Source organism: Phyllostomus hastatus, unplaced genomic scaffold (assembly GCF_019186645.2).
Source record: "Phyllostomus hastatus isolate PE091 unplaced genomic scaffold, TTU_PhHast_1.1 phas_contig_477, whole genome shotgun sequence".
NCBI classification, from domain to species: Eukaryota; Metazoa; Chordata; class Mammalia; order Chiroptera; family Phyllostomidae; genus Phyllostomus; species Phyllostomus hastatus.
In genome coordinates, this window is record NW_025333889.1 from 707,633 (window position 1) to 721,995 (window position 14,363).

The 14,363-nt window shown below is 72.4% G+C and overlaps 2 protein-coding genes across 3 annotated transcripts; one reads left to right on the plus strand and one right to left on the minus strand.

Annotated features, from left to right (window-relative positions):
• Positions 1 to 213: 213 nt before the first annotated feature.
• On the plus strand, positions 214 to 4,210 carry LOC123823172 (aquaporin-12-like). Of its 2 annotated transcripts, XM_045845596.1 has the most exons (4): positions 214 to 941; positions 1,149 to 1,259; positions 2,549 to 2,665; positions 3,848 to 4,210. In XM_045845596.1, the coding sequence occupies exons 1-4, from the start codon at positions 335 to 337 to the stop codon at positions 4,051 to 4,053; spliced, it is 1,041 nt and encodes a 346-aa protein (XP_045701552.1). In that variant the 5' UTR covers positions 214 to 334; the 3' UTR covers positions 4,054 to 4,210. The 2 variants fall into 2 exon arrangements, with proteins under 2 accessions (XP_045701552.1, XP_045701553.1); XM_045845597.1 differs by lacking the exon at positions 1,149 to 1,259 and having other exon boundaries at positions 218 to 941.
• Positions 4,211 to 9,577: 5,367 nt separating this feature from the next.
• On the minus strand, positions 9,578 to 11,909 carry LOC123823169 (G-protein coupled receptor 35-like). The gene is made up of 2 exons (XM_045845580.1): positions 11,642 to 11,909; positions 9,578 to 11,060 (listed from the first exon to the last, which is right to left on the minus strand). Exon 2 carries the CDS (start codon positions 10,994 to 10,996, stop codon positions 9,845 to 9,847), a length of 1,152 nt encoding a protein of 383 aa, XP_045701536.1. The 5' UTR covers positions 10,997 to 11,060; positions 11,642 to 11,909; the 3' UTR covers positions 9,578 to 9,844.
• Between the last annotated feature and the right edge of the window lie 2,454 nt (positions 11,910 to 14,363).

Here is a 14,363-nt window from a genome sequence, read left to right on the forward strand (position 1 = left end):
AGGAGCCTGGGCGTGAGTCACAGGGCTTGATGGAGGCTTTGAAGAGCTGTGTGTGGCCCGTCTCAGCCCTGGGCTGGCGGGGCGGGGCGGGCGTCCTGGCGCGTCTCTCGCCCTGGGGGAGAAGCTGTGGGCGGTCCCGCTCTGCTCCCGCGCCGGCTGGAGGTGGGGGGGGGGGAGGGGGCTGGAGGTGAGGGCGCAGCTGTGGCGTTCCCAGGGCTCCAGACCAGGCGGACGTGGCCACAGCTCCCCCACCTTGCGCCTGGGGTGGGCTGGCCCCTGACACGTCAGCTCAGGTGCCCCGCTCAGCCCGGCTCCCAGCGGAGCCCCTGGGCCGATGGCCGGTCTGAACGTGTCCCTCTCCTTCTTCGTGGCCACCGTCGCCCTCTGCCAGGCGGCCCGGCGGGCGTCCAAGGCCCTGCTGCCCGCGGGCGTCTACGCCAGCTTTGCCCGGGAGGCGGCTGGCGCGGCCCAGCTGGGGGCCTGCTGCCTGGAGTTGCGGGTGCTGGCGGAGCTGGGCCCCTGGGCCGGGGGCTTCGGGCCCGACCTGCTGCTGACCCTGCTGTTCCTGCTCTTCCTGGCACACGGCGCCACCTTCGACGGGGCGTCGGCCAACCCGGCGGTGGCCCTGCAGGAGCTGCTCCTGGCCGAGGCCGCGCTGCCCAGCACGCTGCTGAAGCTGGCGGCCCAGGCGCTGGGCGTGCAGGCGGCCCGCGTCCTGACCCGGCGGTACTGGGCCTGGGAGCTCAGCGACCTGCACGTCCTGCAGAACCTCATGGACGCGCACTGCAGCTCGGCCCTGCGCACGACCGTGCCCCTCGGCGCGCTGGCGGAGGGCGCCTGCGCCTTCTTCTTCCACCTGAGCCTCCTCCGCCTGCGCAACAGCCCGCCCCTCTGCAGGGTGCCGGCCGTGGCCCTGCTGGTCACCGTCATGGCCTACACAGGTGCGCCCCGGGGTCCCCACCAGGGGCCCCGGACCTCCGCCCCGGGGCTGCGGGCCAAGGGGGTGGCCACGTCCCGGGATGCCGGGGCGGGTGATGACCAGCTGGGCTGGACACAGCGGGCGGGGGTGTGGGGGGCACCAAGGCCCCGTCAGGGCCGTCCTTGCCGCTGGGCCTCTCCGCAGTCCGACGTCTTCACTCTCATCCCAGAAGGTCCACACCCCGGCTGGGGGGCAGGGGGCAGTGCCGATTCCTCAGGGCCCGGCCCCGGCTGTGTCTGCGAGGGCCCGCGAGCTCAGTCGCCCCCTCCGAGGCCACCAGGTGCTGACGTGTCTTCCTCGCCCGTCTTCCCCTCCCCCGTCTGCACGAACCCTGACCCCGCTCTGAGGCGGCCGCGGAACCCCAACCCCTCTCTGGGGTCACGCACCCCTCCCGGGCGGGCCTCCAGACCACGTTCTCACGGGGTCCCTCCGGCCCCATGGGGGCTGCCCTGGGCCTCAGCCAGCACCCGGTTCTGCGCTTGGTTCTCCAGCGAGGCCGCCCGTCCTGGGGTCCCCCACGAGCGAGGGCTGCCCCACGGGGCAGCAGCACCGTCCCCACCTTCGAGGGGAAGCAGAGAGCCAGTGACCACGGGCCCCACAGGCCAGCTGCCCCCGGGTGGGGTCAGAGCCGGGCTGGGCCCCACTGTCCGGGTCGGGTAGGACAGCAGGGCCTCCTGGGAAGACGGCCGGGCGCCTCCTGTGCTGGGCGTGGGGGGCAGCCGGACCGTGGACCTCAGGTCGGTCAGCCTGTGGTCGGCCGGGCTCCAGGCAGGGGGGACTCGGCAGGAAGGGGCAGAGGCCCAGCACGCCCGTCTCCACGTGGGGCATCCAGTGAGGGCAGAGCCAGCACCCAGGGCTCACCATCTGTGTCGCCGGCCCCTCCCGGGGCAGGCACACACCGTGCGCCGTCACTAGGGCCCGTGCACTGGCGGGGAAACCGAGGCTCAGCTGAGCCGAGAGCCTGAAGCGGGGTGGGGGGGGAGGATTGGGGGAGGGGTCGGGGGCTCTGTGACCAGGCCGCCTGGACCCCTGCCCGGGGGCGACACCCAGGGCGCCTCCCGCAGAGCCGGCGCCCCCGCCCAAGCCTGGCCCGCGCCTGCCAGGGGGCTCTGGGCTCCGAGTCTGCGCAGACGCCTGCCCTGCCCAAGGCCCAGACCTGCTGGCGGGGGGGCGGGGGCCCTGCTCCCTGGGGGAGTCTGCAGGCCTGGGGCTCCGGCCGCTGGTCTGGACCTCTCTTCGCCCTCCAGCACTGGCTGCGCGAGCCCGGTGTGGCCTGGCCGTCTCTGTCTCCCTGTCTCTGTCTCTGTCTCTGTCTGCCTGTCAAAGGCCACTGCCCTCGAGGCGGGAGGTGTTGGAAAAGGGGTAGGGGAGGTGAGCCCCCCCAGGGACGGGAGGTCAGCATGGGCACTGGACGTCCCTGGGGAGACTGGCCCAGCTGCTCCCCGACCTCGCAGCCTCTGCCTTGGCCAAGGGGCCTCCCTGCCCCGACCCGCCCCCTCCGCAGGGGGTGGAGGAGGGGCTGAGCCCCGGGCAGGGCCTCACCCAGGCTGGTCTGCGCTTCCCCCACAGCGGGGCCCCTCACGTCCGCCTTCTTCAACCCCGCCCTGGCTGCCTCGGTCACCTTCCACTGCGAGGGGCACACCTTGCTGGAGTATGCCCAGGTGTACTGGCTGGGCCCTCTGACAGGTGAGGACCCACGGGGGACACCGCAGTCCGCAGGAGCGCATGGTCCGGGCAGGGTGGGGGGGACAGACAGCTGGTGGGTGGGGCCCATCCGGGGGCTGCTTCCGGGGCGAGGGGAGGGGTGGGGGCCGGGCAGTGCTCCCAGGACCCTGCCACTCACCGGGCCTGAGGGCTCCGCCCTGCGATGGATCCAGGCCCTGCGGCTGCTCCTCAGTGGGGCTGGCGACCCCTCCCTTCCCACCCTGGGGGAGGGGCTGCGAGTGGCCCGTCTGAGTCTGGACTTCGTCCCAGAGGGTCTGGGCCCGGGGTGGGGGGGGGGCTGTGTGGGGAGAGGCAGACCTTCTGAGGGTGCTGGGCGGGCAGGAGGGGACGCTGCCTGCTGCAGGGCTCCCTGTGTCCCCTGCGGGGGTCCTCGCAGCCAGCCCGCCAGCCCTCCCAACCCGCGCACCCCGCTCCCGGCCTCTGCCGCCCTCGGGAGGCAGGCCTGGGTAGAAAGCGGCCGGACAGGCTCCCCAGTGGCTCTGGACTCCGGTGCAGAGAATGCGAGGCCCAGGTCCCCAGCTCGTGGTCCATGGGAGCTCCTGGTGGCTTATCCCCATCTCCAAGGGGTGGGCACCCTGGAGGGAGGGCATGGCTGGGAAGAGCAGGGTCCAGGAAAGGGTCCCCACCCAGGTGTGCAGGCTTCCCCCACCCAGGTGTGCAGGCTCCTCTGGGCCAGGTGTGCAGGTTCCCCACCCAGGTGTGCAGGCTCCCCCACCCAGGTGCACAGGCTTCCCCACCCAGGTGTGCAGGCTCCTCTGGGCCAGGTGTGCAGGCTCCTCTGGGCCAGGTGTGCGGGCTCCCCTGGGCCAGGTGTGCAGGTTCCCCACCCAGGTGTGCAGGCTCCCCTGGGCCAGGTGTGCAGGTTCCCCCACCCAGGTGTGCAGGCTCCCCTAAGCCAGGTGTGCAGGCTCCCCTGGGCCAGGTGTGCAGGTTCCCCTAAGCCAGGTGTGCAGGCTCCCCTGGGCCAGGTGTGCAGGCTTCCCCCACTCAGGTGTGCAGGCTCCCCTGGGCCAGGTGTGCAGGCTCCCCTGGGCCAGGTGTGCAGGCTCCCCATCCCAGGGACAGCCCGCTGTGTGTGTGCCCGGGGGGTCTTCAGTCGCAATGAGCCCCGGGGCCGGCGGTCTGACGCCCGGTCTCCTGCAGGGATGGCGCTGGCAGTCCTGCTCCACCGCGGCCACCTTCCCCGCCTTCTCCAGAGGAACCTGCTGTGCCGGCAGAGGAACAAGTATCGGACCCCCAGAGGGAAGCCCGCCACGGGGCCCGAAGACGCCCGGACGCCCGCCGAGGCGGGCAGAGGCCGGGAGCCTGGGCGGCGGGGGCTGGGGAGGCCGGCGCTGGGCTCCGGCTGAGTGGACGGGCTCCGAGTCTGCTCCACCGAGGGCCAGGCCGCCGGCTGGACCCGGGGGCCTCCTGGGCAGAGGGGCACCCCCGCCCCGACTTCCTCCCCGGAGACCGCCGGTCAATAAACCGTCCTCACAGCTGCCCGACGGGGCAGCTCAGGGTGGAGGCTGGTCTTCCTCACTTTCGTCTTCCCGCACCGTTCACCCGGCCTCTCCTGGGAGTCAGAGCCAGGGCAGGACCCGAGGCAGAGCTCTCCCCAGCGGGCCCCTGGCTGCCCCGGGCACCCGGCAGCCCAGCCCGGGCCAGGGGGGCAGAACGGCCCCAACACCCTGGACCCTGCGGGGGACATCATGGGTGGTGGCTGGGGCCCAAGGCAGCAGGGGAGTGGGCCAGACACAGGCCCCCACCTGCCAGCACCCTGAGCCTCAGGGTGGCCGACGGCATGCCCTCAGAGCCGGGCAGAACCCTGCCCACCCCAGGGCCCTCCGGGAGGACCCCAGCTTCCCCCCAGGCCAGAGGAACCACAGCCACCTCCTCCCTGCAGGCCAGGGGACAAAGGCCCCTCAGCTCGGGGTCCTGGGAACCCCCAGCCCCAGGCCCCACCCTCTCTTCCAGCCGAGAAGGGCAGGTCCTGGTCACCCACCTGGGCTTCCAGGAGGTGATGGAGGAGGGAAAGAGACCCCCACCCACTTCCAGGGCCCCCCCACCCCGACAGCCTGGCAGAGCAGAGAGCCACTCTGCCTGGGCCCCAGCCTCCCCCGTCCTGGGTGGCCGCTGGGAGCGGGGGGGCAGGGGACGCCCTGTGTTAGGGCCTGACGGGGTCGGGCAGAGGCCCCAGAGAGAGGCCGGAGCGCACGGGGTGCCTCTGGGGGGGCGGCAACCAGCTCCCCCTGCTGCCCCTGCCCCAGGGAGGCTGCGCGTGGAACGGCGGGGGTGGGGCGGCGGCACACACAGCAGAGGCTGTGGCCCTGGGAGGAAGGGGGTCTCCCCACCGGGCGGCCCAGGGCCCCAGGCGGGAGGACAGCTGGCCTGTCTGTCCCCTCGCCAAGTCCCCTCGCTCTCCGCTCAGCTGCGTCCAGGGCAGGAACCCCAGGCGCTCGGGCCGTGAGCTTGGCCGGTGAATCAGCAGAGAAACCGGGCCTGTGGCGTCGCAGCCGCCGTCAGAGGTGTGGGAGGGCTGGCGTCTCTGTCCTGGGAGACTCCGGCACTGCCGGGAGAATGCCACCCGGGCTGGAAAACTCGGCACCCGGGGGGGCACTGCACGGGACGGGGAAGGACCCCCTCTTTGTGTAACGCTACGACAAACCACGGCTGACGTGGAAGACGGCCAAAAAGTTGACTTCCCACGTGACCAAAGACACGGCGACACAGCGCGCAGACAGGCCGGGTGCTCCCCCCACGGGCGACGCCCACCCACGGGGTGCGAGGAGCGTCCGAGGGAAGGTTAGGTCGACACTGTGTGGGTTTGCGCCTCAAGTTAAACCTAGACTTACGCAGAGCTGGTTGGTGAAAGGTGTTGAACCTTAAAAAGCGTTTATTTCCCCGCGAGGACCATCCGCTGCAGATGTACTGAAACTCACGTCCGAAAGTGGTGTCTTCCCGAGAATCCCGACGCCGTCCCCGCCTCCACCGCACCCTGGACGGACGGACCCCGTGGGGGTCCCGTCCCACGGAGATGCTCCTCGAAATCAAAGCTCGCCGAAGGGACCGGCAGTCTTGCTGGGGGCAGAGGCGCCTGCCCCGCCCCGCCCCCGGGGGCCTGCTCCTGGGCGAGCCCGCACGTTCTCCACCTTCGCCCGGACACCGGGGGCCTGGCCGCCCGGGCGCACCCCTGGCGTCTCGGAGGACGCAGGGGCTGTGTCAGGTTTCGGGGTCGCTCGGGTCCTGTGGCGCCCGGAGCTGGCCAGCCAGCGGTCTCCCACGGGCATTTTCGGGTGTGGTGCCCCCCACCCGGTCGGGCTCCCTGCCGGGTGGCACTCACCAGCGTTTGCCCTGAGGGCGTCCACCTGAGCCGCAGGGCCCGGTGCCGGGGCTGACGTGCCGCCTGCAGGCGGGTCCCCCGGGCGTCCCCGGAGCCCGGCGGAGGCTCCGTGCTTCCCAGCTCACCACCTCCGTGGGCTCACCACCGTCGGCCCCGCTCAGCCCATCCCCTCTGTGCTGCCCAAGGGCGGTGGGCACACCTCCCGTCCACAGCGTTGGGCGGGGAGCAGCCCCCCACAATGTCCCCACAACAACCCACTCGGGCGCCAGGGGTGCAGCAGCGGCACTCACGCCGACCCCAGCCCACAGCCCCGCTCCCACCCAGCCCTCACCGCCGCCCCTTTAGCCCTGGGCCCCCCCCCACCCACCTCCCGCTCCCAGAGGGACCCAGGAATGGTCTGGGGGTCACGGCACAGGGGCTCCTGCGTCAGGGAGCCGCCCCGAGTGCCCTGCCATCCGGCGGGGCTGCCACCGCGAGACGCTTCTCTCTGCTGCGAAGGTTCTCGTTTTCTCTCAGCCTTCCCTCCACTCCGCGGCCCCACAGCGCCCTGCGGGGAAAGCGCCGAGACTGAAATTCTCGGGCAAAGCCTGTGACCACGGAGCTCGCCTGGAGGGGGCTCGGGGGTGGCCCCTTCCCCGCCCCGGACAGGGCCGGACGGCGGTGTTTGGGGGCCGCCGGCTCTCCGGGCCGCAGGAGAGGGGCTCCCGGGCAGACGAGAGCCGCACTAACTCCACTTGTGAGCCTGACACGTCGGCCGCTCAACGCGGGCTGCACCAGGCGGAAACGCCATTGGCACGAGCCACCCTTCACTTCGTGACACACCATGGGAGCGTGTCGGCGGCTCCGGGGGACCGGCCCCCTGGCCGCTGCCACACCCCCAGCCCCCATGCCTGCCCCTCGGCCCTGAGTCTGGCGCTGGACGGGAAGCAGGTCGTCTGATTCGCACTCAGAGCCCGGCTCCAGGACTAACCCTGGACCACTGGGGTCGCTCGGCCGGCCCCGCGAGGCCACGGCAGGCAGGCTCAGCGGGTGGCCACTGTGGAGCCTGAGCCCCCACCAGCGGGAGCGGTGCCCCTGTGGAGGGGCCGTGGAGGGGGCAGCTGGAGGGCAGCTGCCACCCAGGAGGCAGCCCCCCGAGTCTGGCCGTGCTGCGCCCTTCCCCCGTGGCTCCAGTGCCCGACCCCCAGCCCCGGCTCTGGAAGAAGGAAACGCCCGTTTGTGACCTGGCCGTGCGCTGCGGCAGCCACAGGAGAGGCCTGAGACGGTCCCAGCGCTGGCAGTCAGGGCGGAAGGTCACGCCAGACCCTTGCTCTCCCGGGACTGGCGGCCCCCTTGCCCCGGAGGGCAGCTGCGGGTGCCGCCGGCTGGCCCCCCTCAGGGACCCACCCCTGCCCTGCCTGCCTGCACTTCTGCTGGGTCTCTATCGAGCCGGCTACTTTTCTGAAGCCGATGTGGGAAATTCACTTTCCCTTTGTAAACTACCTAGCGGTTCAATCACAGCTGGGCTGGCAGCAGCTGCGTGGGGAGGGCAGCTGTGTGGGGTATCTCCCCGGCTCTTTGCCGCGAGGCTGGGCACACCCCCTTTTTCAGGACCGAAATTCCTCTCTGGGGAGAGGAAAGGGTGGGACCGGGGACCCCAGCCCCCCTGAGCGCACCAGTGGAGGGGGTGCGTGACGTCTGACCCTCCCACACCCACCCACCAAGGAAAGGAGGGGGCCCACGGTGGGGCCTGCAGCCCAGGGGCATGGAGCAGGTGGGGCCTCGGGGCCTGGCCCCGCCCCCGCCCCAGGCTCCGCCCCGCTGGCCGGTCTGCCCAGCCTCGAGCAAGACGCCCAGCACCGAGGACAGCGACCTGCCCCGCCAGGGCGCCGGGGCCTGGGGCACCAGTGGGCAGAGGGCCCCTCGCCCCACGGGCCTGTTCTGACCCTCAGTCACTCAGTGTCGCCCCCAACACCGCCCCCAGGCTGGGAGGACCGGGCCTCTGGCACCGGATTCCCCAAGGAACTGATGGGCCCGGAAGGTGCCTGCAGGGGCCGCTGCCGGGGGAGGGAGCGGGCGGGGCACTGAGGCCCGGCGGACGGAGCCCACGCTGCTCCCAGGGGTCCGGCTCTCCCTGGGCCCGCGGCCCCGCCTGTCTTCCTGGAGCCAGCCCTGGGCTTGCGGCTGTGGGGCCCCCGGGCACAGCCACCCCCCCGGAGCCGGGCTGCTTCCCCACCTCCCGGCGCCGGGTCAGACAGGCCAGGGTGGCAGCTCAGGGCTCCCGCCTCTTCCCCGGGGTGAGGAGCATCCTCTCCCGGGACCGGGGGGGAGGGGGGGAGCGCCGTCACGCCAGCTTCTGTGTGTGTGGGGGGAGCCAGGGCAGCCGCACGAGGAGAGCGGGGGCGGGGGCTGTGGCCACGCCCGGGGCCCCCAGGGACTCCGCACCCAGGTCAGAGACAGGACGGCTGCCCTTCTTGGCCTCCGTGGGGCCTCGTCGGCCTCGGCCCCCCACGGCCGCTCTGCGCGGCCCGCGGCCTGGCCCTGCGCAGTGCTCGCGAGGGGTGGGGATGCGCGGCTGCCCTCGTCGGCGGGCCCGGCGGCCACAGGGACCCGCACCTGCACAGCGGCTCTGACCACCAGGCCCCGCGGGCCGGCCTGCGTGCCCGGGCTCCTGGGCTTTGCCCAGGTGGAGGCTGGTGGCCCTGCGGGAAAGCGGTCTGGCCGGGGGCACCGCCCTGACCGAGACCTGTCTGCCCCCACTTTGCCCAAACAAACAGCCTCTCGTGCAGCTGGACAGGCTGAGGGGCCCCGACTGCCCTGCAGGAGTACTGCGGTGGGGTCACGGGCCCAGGTGGGGCAGGGCAGCAGGGAAAAGGGAGAGGCGGGCAGTGGGAGGAAGGGGGTGGGGCCTGGGCTGGCCCTCCCTCCTGCCACCTGGTCACCCGAGGTCCCCAGAGCACCCACTTCTGCCGCCATGGCCCAGGCTGGGGTCTCCAGGCGCCCCCCACAAGCCCCTCGGGCTTCTCGGAGGAGGTGTTCACGCTGGTCCCGTAGTTTGATTCCGGCCCGGGGGGCGGGGGCAGGTGCACCCTTAGATCCGTGATGTCGTGGGGACAGGCGGGGTCCCCAGGGCTTCCTCTCACTCAGCCCTCACGGCCCTTCACCTGAGACGCGGGAGCGCCAGGCCGGCGGGGGAGGCGGGGGGACGAGGGGTTGTGCGTGGGGGTCGCTGGGCACCTGGCTGGAGCTGGGCCGGCGAAGGTGAGGAAGGAGCCCTCTTTATGCTCTTCAAGAATCCAGGCTAAACCTTTTTGTAAAGAGTTTCTTGCCCTGGCTGGTGTGGCTCAGTGGATGGAGCACCGGCCTGCAGACTGAAAGGTCGCCAGTTCCATCCCCAGTCAGGGCACAGGCCTGGGTTGTGGGCCAGGCCCCCAGCAGGGGGCGCGCGAGAGGCAGCCGCACATGGATGCTTCTCTCCCTCCATTCCTCCCTCCCTTCTCCACCTCTAAAAAAATACACAAGTCTTTTTTTCCTTGATGAGAAAAAAAAAAAGAATTTCTTTAAACTCGTTTGGTGGCCGTGTCTCCTTAAACGGGGCCCAGCCTGGGGGGAGGGGGCGCCCCGCCGGCCCGGGGCTGAGCAGGCGTCGGAGGCCCTGAGCGTCGGTGTCGGGTCGGGACGCGGGTGACGGGCGAGGCGGGGGCTCGTTTTTCGGTGACACCCTCCCCAGGACGTCCGGCGCTGGGGGGTCCCCCGGAGTAAACAGGGGTCACTCTGTGCTGTCGAGCTTGAGGGGGGACAAAGGAGAGGCCGACCGTGGAGGAGAACGACCCACGTGGTCACAGCCCCTCAACATTGGGGTCGGGCCCCGCCCGTGGAGGGGAAGCCGGCCCAGGACCCACGGCCGGAGGCGGGGCCTCGTCCCGCTGCGCCGGGGGCGGCTGCTTCTCGCAGACGCGGTGGCCGTGGGGAGAGGGCAGCTCCGGGGGAACCCCTCCCACGGCCCTCTCCTGGGCGCCCAGGTCAGGGGGGCCACACGCAGCAGCACCCGCCACCCTCCCCGCAAAAGGCCAGGGCCTGGCGAGCACAGCCCCCACCTCCTCCTGGAACTCCGCGGCCACGAAGTAGTAGCACACGGCGTCCAGGCAGCAGTTGGCGTTGGCGATGCGGGAGGCCACCTGCACGAAGGCCGCCACCCGCTGGACGGTGGGGCAGGCCGCGCCCGTCCACTGGGTCACAAGCTTGGCCAGCAAGGCCACGTGCAGCGGGACGAAGCAGAGCAGGAAGGTGGCCAGGTTGGCGGTCACCACGCAGAGGGCCTTGAGGATGGGGGCGGCGGCCTGGGGCTGCGCCCGCGCCCACTCGCGGAGGAGGTGCCGGAGCACCTGGCCGGAGCAGAAGCTCAGGACGCCCAGCGGGAGGACGAAGAGCAGCAGGGAGAGGACCAGGGCCCTGGGGCCCCGCGTGCGGCCCCTCCCAAAGCAGAAGCTCTCCCCGGGGCCCAGCCAGGCCACGGGCAGCGCCACGGCCCCGACCACCAGCACCCAGAGGGCCGCGCAGGCGAGGGCGGCCTGCCGGGGGCTGCGCCAGGCCCGGGCCCGCAGCGGGAACCGCAGGGCGGCGTAGCGGTCGGCAGCAATGGCGGCGAGCAGCCACATGCTCATGTAGGTGTTGACGTAGTAGAAGCCCTGCAGGACCCTGCACAGGGCGCCCTCCCGGGCCCCCGGCGGCTGGCCCAGCGTGTGCAGGACCCCCGGCAGGCTCAGCAGCAGCAGGCAGTCGGCCGCGGCCAGGTTGACCATGTAGACACGGGCCTCCGTCCAGCGGCGCAGGCGGCAGCAGAACACCCAGAGCGCCAGGGCGTTCAGCAGCAGGCCCAGCGCCAGGATGAGGCAGATGGAGGCGCTGGTGGCCGCCTGCGACCAGGCGCCCCTGTCCGTGCTGCAGCTGTTCGCGCTGCTGCCGTCCGGGGCGTCGGCCGTGGGTGCCATGCCTGGCAGCCTGAGGGCCGGGCCGGGGCGGTGGGGCGCCGGCCGGCCGGCTCGGGAGCCGCTCCTGGGGGCGGGGAGGGAGACGCTGCAGCCACTCTCCGTCCTGCCCGCTCCCGGGCCCACTCCCCAGCTTTCTCCCCCTCTCCCCCATCCCTGTGCCAGGCCCGGGGCTCCCACAAACCTGGACCAGGGTGCCCCCTCCTCTGACCCAGGGTCTCCACCGAGGCCCCCCCACACTGAGGACCAGCCACCTGCCCCACCCCGCCCAGCCCAGCGGCGTCCTGGCGGGCAGGGGCCTCTGTGGGGGCTGCTCTCCAGGCCTCTTGACCAGAGGCTTCCACTCAGGCTGGGACCTCTGCTGGCCGGGGCCTCTGCAAGGTCACCCTGCCCCCTGAGCCCTGGGGGCTGGTCCTGTGGGAGGCAGAGCTGGCCCATGCCCTCTCCTCCAGAGCTCAGGGCCTCCACCCCGACCAGCGCCGGCTTGGGGCTCGGGAGCAGTGGCCACACTCAGGCCTGGCCCCGGCCCGGGACTAGGGAGGGCGCCCGGGGGCCAGCCCCACCCCCTGCTCCTGGGAGCCTCTCTGGGGGCCGGCAGGCGGGGCGGGGGCCTTCCAGGGGCACAGGGTCGGCCCAGGGTGGACTCACCGACCGGGGTCAGCCAGGGCCTGGAGGGCGCGCGCTGGGGCCCCTCTGTGCTCAGCCAGGCCACTCGGCCGGTCACCACCTCCACAGTCTCCTCCAGCGGGCGGGGCCGCCCATCCCGTGGCACCTGCGTTCACGCATGCTCCAGCCACCCCTGCCTGCGGTGAGTGACACCTATCACCCGCCCTTCTTGGCCACTCGCTGCAGCAGCCGGGAGCTCAGGGCCGGATGGAGCGCGGGCGTCCCCGCCTCGCACCCAGGACCGCCTTGGTGGGCGGCGGCCCTGCTCCATGACATCTGTGGTTGACACCTGCCGGGGAACCCCGCGCAGGAAGCCCCGCGGTTCAGGGCCGGCAGCAAGCCAGCCACACCCGGGAGAGCCGGAGACCCTTGGCTGCCTCCCGGGGGTCCGGGAGCCCGCTCTGCCAAGATGGGAAGGTGTAGGGGACGCTGTGGGGTGCTGCCCAGGGACCCCCTTAGAGAGAGAAGGGCACATGGCCAGCCAGGGCCATGGCACAGGACCTGCCTTCAGCAAGCGGCTCTCCTTGGCCATGCACCCAACGGCTGGCCCCACGTGGTCAGCTCAGGCCACCCAGCTCACGGCGCCCAGGGCCACAGCAGCAGCCTGTCTGCCCTTGCTGCTTCATTCACCCCCTTTCTGGTGGGCTGTCCGGAGAACGCTCCGGAAGTCCCTGTGTGCAAACCCCCCTCTCAAAAGGGCTCTGAGCCCCCCATGCGGGTGGGGCATATTCCGGCCAAGCAGGAGATGGCCTTGCCCTGGCCTCCCCCACGCAGCAGCCCCGGGGGACGTGGGCCTGAGCGAGGACACAGCTGGGGCTGGAGCCCGAGGGGCTGGCTGGCGGAGGGTGGCAGGGAGAACACGGCCAGGTCACCTGCAGGAGGAAGGGGCCCGAGGGCGGCCGGGGACTCAGCCCCTCTGCTCAGGGGACACCCCCTGGGGGGGCCGGGAGAAGGGCAGGGCGAGGAGCAGGAGCACTTCCTCCTGTGCCTCGCAGGTGCCTGGGCACCGTGAGGGGCGTCTGCACAGGCCTGGAGCTGGTGCTGCGGGGGGGGCGGCGGGCACTGAGGTGGCAAAGCTCCGAGGGCCAGGCAGGGCGCTCCTCCTGCACGAGGTGGGTGCGGGGGTGTCTCTTCCCGGTCAGCCCTGTCCCGGGGAACAGGGGCTGGAGCACCCCCTTGCTCCCTGGGGACTGGGTGCCGTCTAGCCTAGATTCTGCAGGAGCTGGGGAGGCCGGCACCCCCCTCCGCGTGTGGTCAGACTCGCTGCGCTTTCATGCTGACAGGCGCTTTGGGGAAGTAGGCAGGGGTTTCCGCTGTGGGCTCTGCACCCCAAGGCGCCCTCCCAAGGAGGCGGGGCTGCCCTGAGGTGGGGTCCCTGGGCAGGAGGGGCCCTCGACACAGGCTGGAGCAGAGCGGGGGCCAGGGGCCAGGTACGGAGGGCACCACAGCGGAAAGGCCCAGGCTCCCAGCAGTGGGCAACGCTGGGAAAACAGCTTCTTCTGGCTCAGCCCCCACCCCCGGGGCGACCTTCCCTGCCCTTCCCTGCCCTTCCCAGCCGCTAGGACTGCGGCCCGGCCCCCGGAGAGCAGGAGCAGGGGGGCCCCCGCAAACCCTCACAGGACAGCGAGGCTCTGACCACAGAGACGGGGCCTCGGCCAGACCAGCGGTGACACCGCAGTCCAGCCGAGTGTCAGCCCCGGGCGCCAGGTGGAGCGGCGGCCGGGCTGACGGTGGGACCAGCTGTGGTGACTCAGGACCCCGGCGCGTCGAGCCCTCGGCGGGGACCACGGCCCTGGGAGGTCACCCCCGGGGCGATGACGTCTGGTCTCGTCCTCCACCGAGGCCTCCCCCGCGGCCTCCGGGGAAAAACCCTGAGATGACGGGCCCGGCCCAGCGAGGGTGCATCCCCCCCCCCCCGCCCCCGCCCTGTCCCCCACTTCCTGCCCTGGGCACGCACCCCCTTCCTGCCCTCCTTCCTGAGCCCCCAGGGCCGGCCTTCTGCCCGTGGGCCCCGTGCTCTGAGCCCACGCAGCCCGGCCGGCTCACCGCCCCCCACCCCGCCCCGTGAGTTTCTGCACAACCGTTCTCCTACAGCCGGAGCCCTGGGCTCCGGGCCCCGTCCCAGCCAAGCTCGAGGGCCCAGGCTGAACCTCACTGTGAACGCCCGCAGTTCCCCTGAGCCCCACGCGGGGGCCGTCCCGCAGGAGGCGGCCCTCGTGCGCTCGGGAGGGACTCTGCCGAGAGCCTGAGGGCGGACAGTGGGGCCCCCCGACGTGGGCTGCCTCGTCCGCGGACCACCCGCGGCCGGCTGGACTCCGGCACGGACAGGGAGAGGCTTCTCACGGCAAACGGCCCGGAAGACCTACAGAGCGTGGGCCAGACGGACGGCACAGAGTGCTAGGGACAGGGCAGCATGACAGGGCCCCACCCAGCGGCACCTCGGCCTCTGCGCCAGCATCGCCGGCCGCTCGCGTTCTGCACGAAGCCCAGCCCCCGATCAGAACCGGCCTGGCTCCGGGCAGTGCTCTCTGGGTCCACCCCGGCCTGCGTGCAGGCCTGGCTGCTGCCCAGACCCGTCCGCGCCTTGAGGCTGGCAGGTGGCCACCGCCTCCAGGGAGTCGCCTCACTCGGAGCCGACCACCCACGCCTCCCCTGGCTGTCCCCGCGGGGTCGGAGCTGCGCAGCCCACAGCAGCCCGCCGCCC

Excerpts from the sequence above, each read along its gene's own strand:
- LOC123823172 (XM_045845596.1), top strand. The coding sequence starts at position 335 with ATGGCCGGTCTGAACGTGTCCCTCTCCTTCTTCGTGGCCACCGTCGCC. Across the intron at positions 942-1,148 it reads CACCGTCATGGCCTACACAG|AAGGTCCACACCCCGGCTGG; the intron begins GTGCGCCCCGGG and ends CTCTCATCCCAG. Across the intron at positions 1,260-2,548 it reads GCCCCCTCCGAGGCCACCAG|CGGGGCCCCTCACGTCCGCC; the intron begins GTGCTGACGTGT and ends CTTCCCCCACAG.
- LOC123823169 (XM_045845580.1), bottom strand. The coding sequence starts at position 10,996 with ATGGCACCCACGGCCGACGCCCCGGACGGCAGCAGCGCGAACAGCTGC.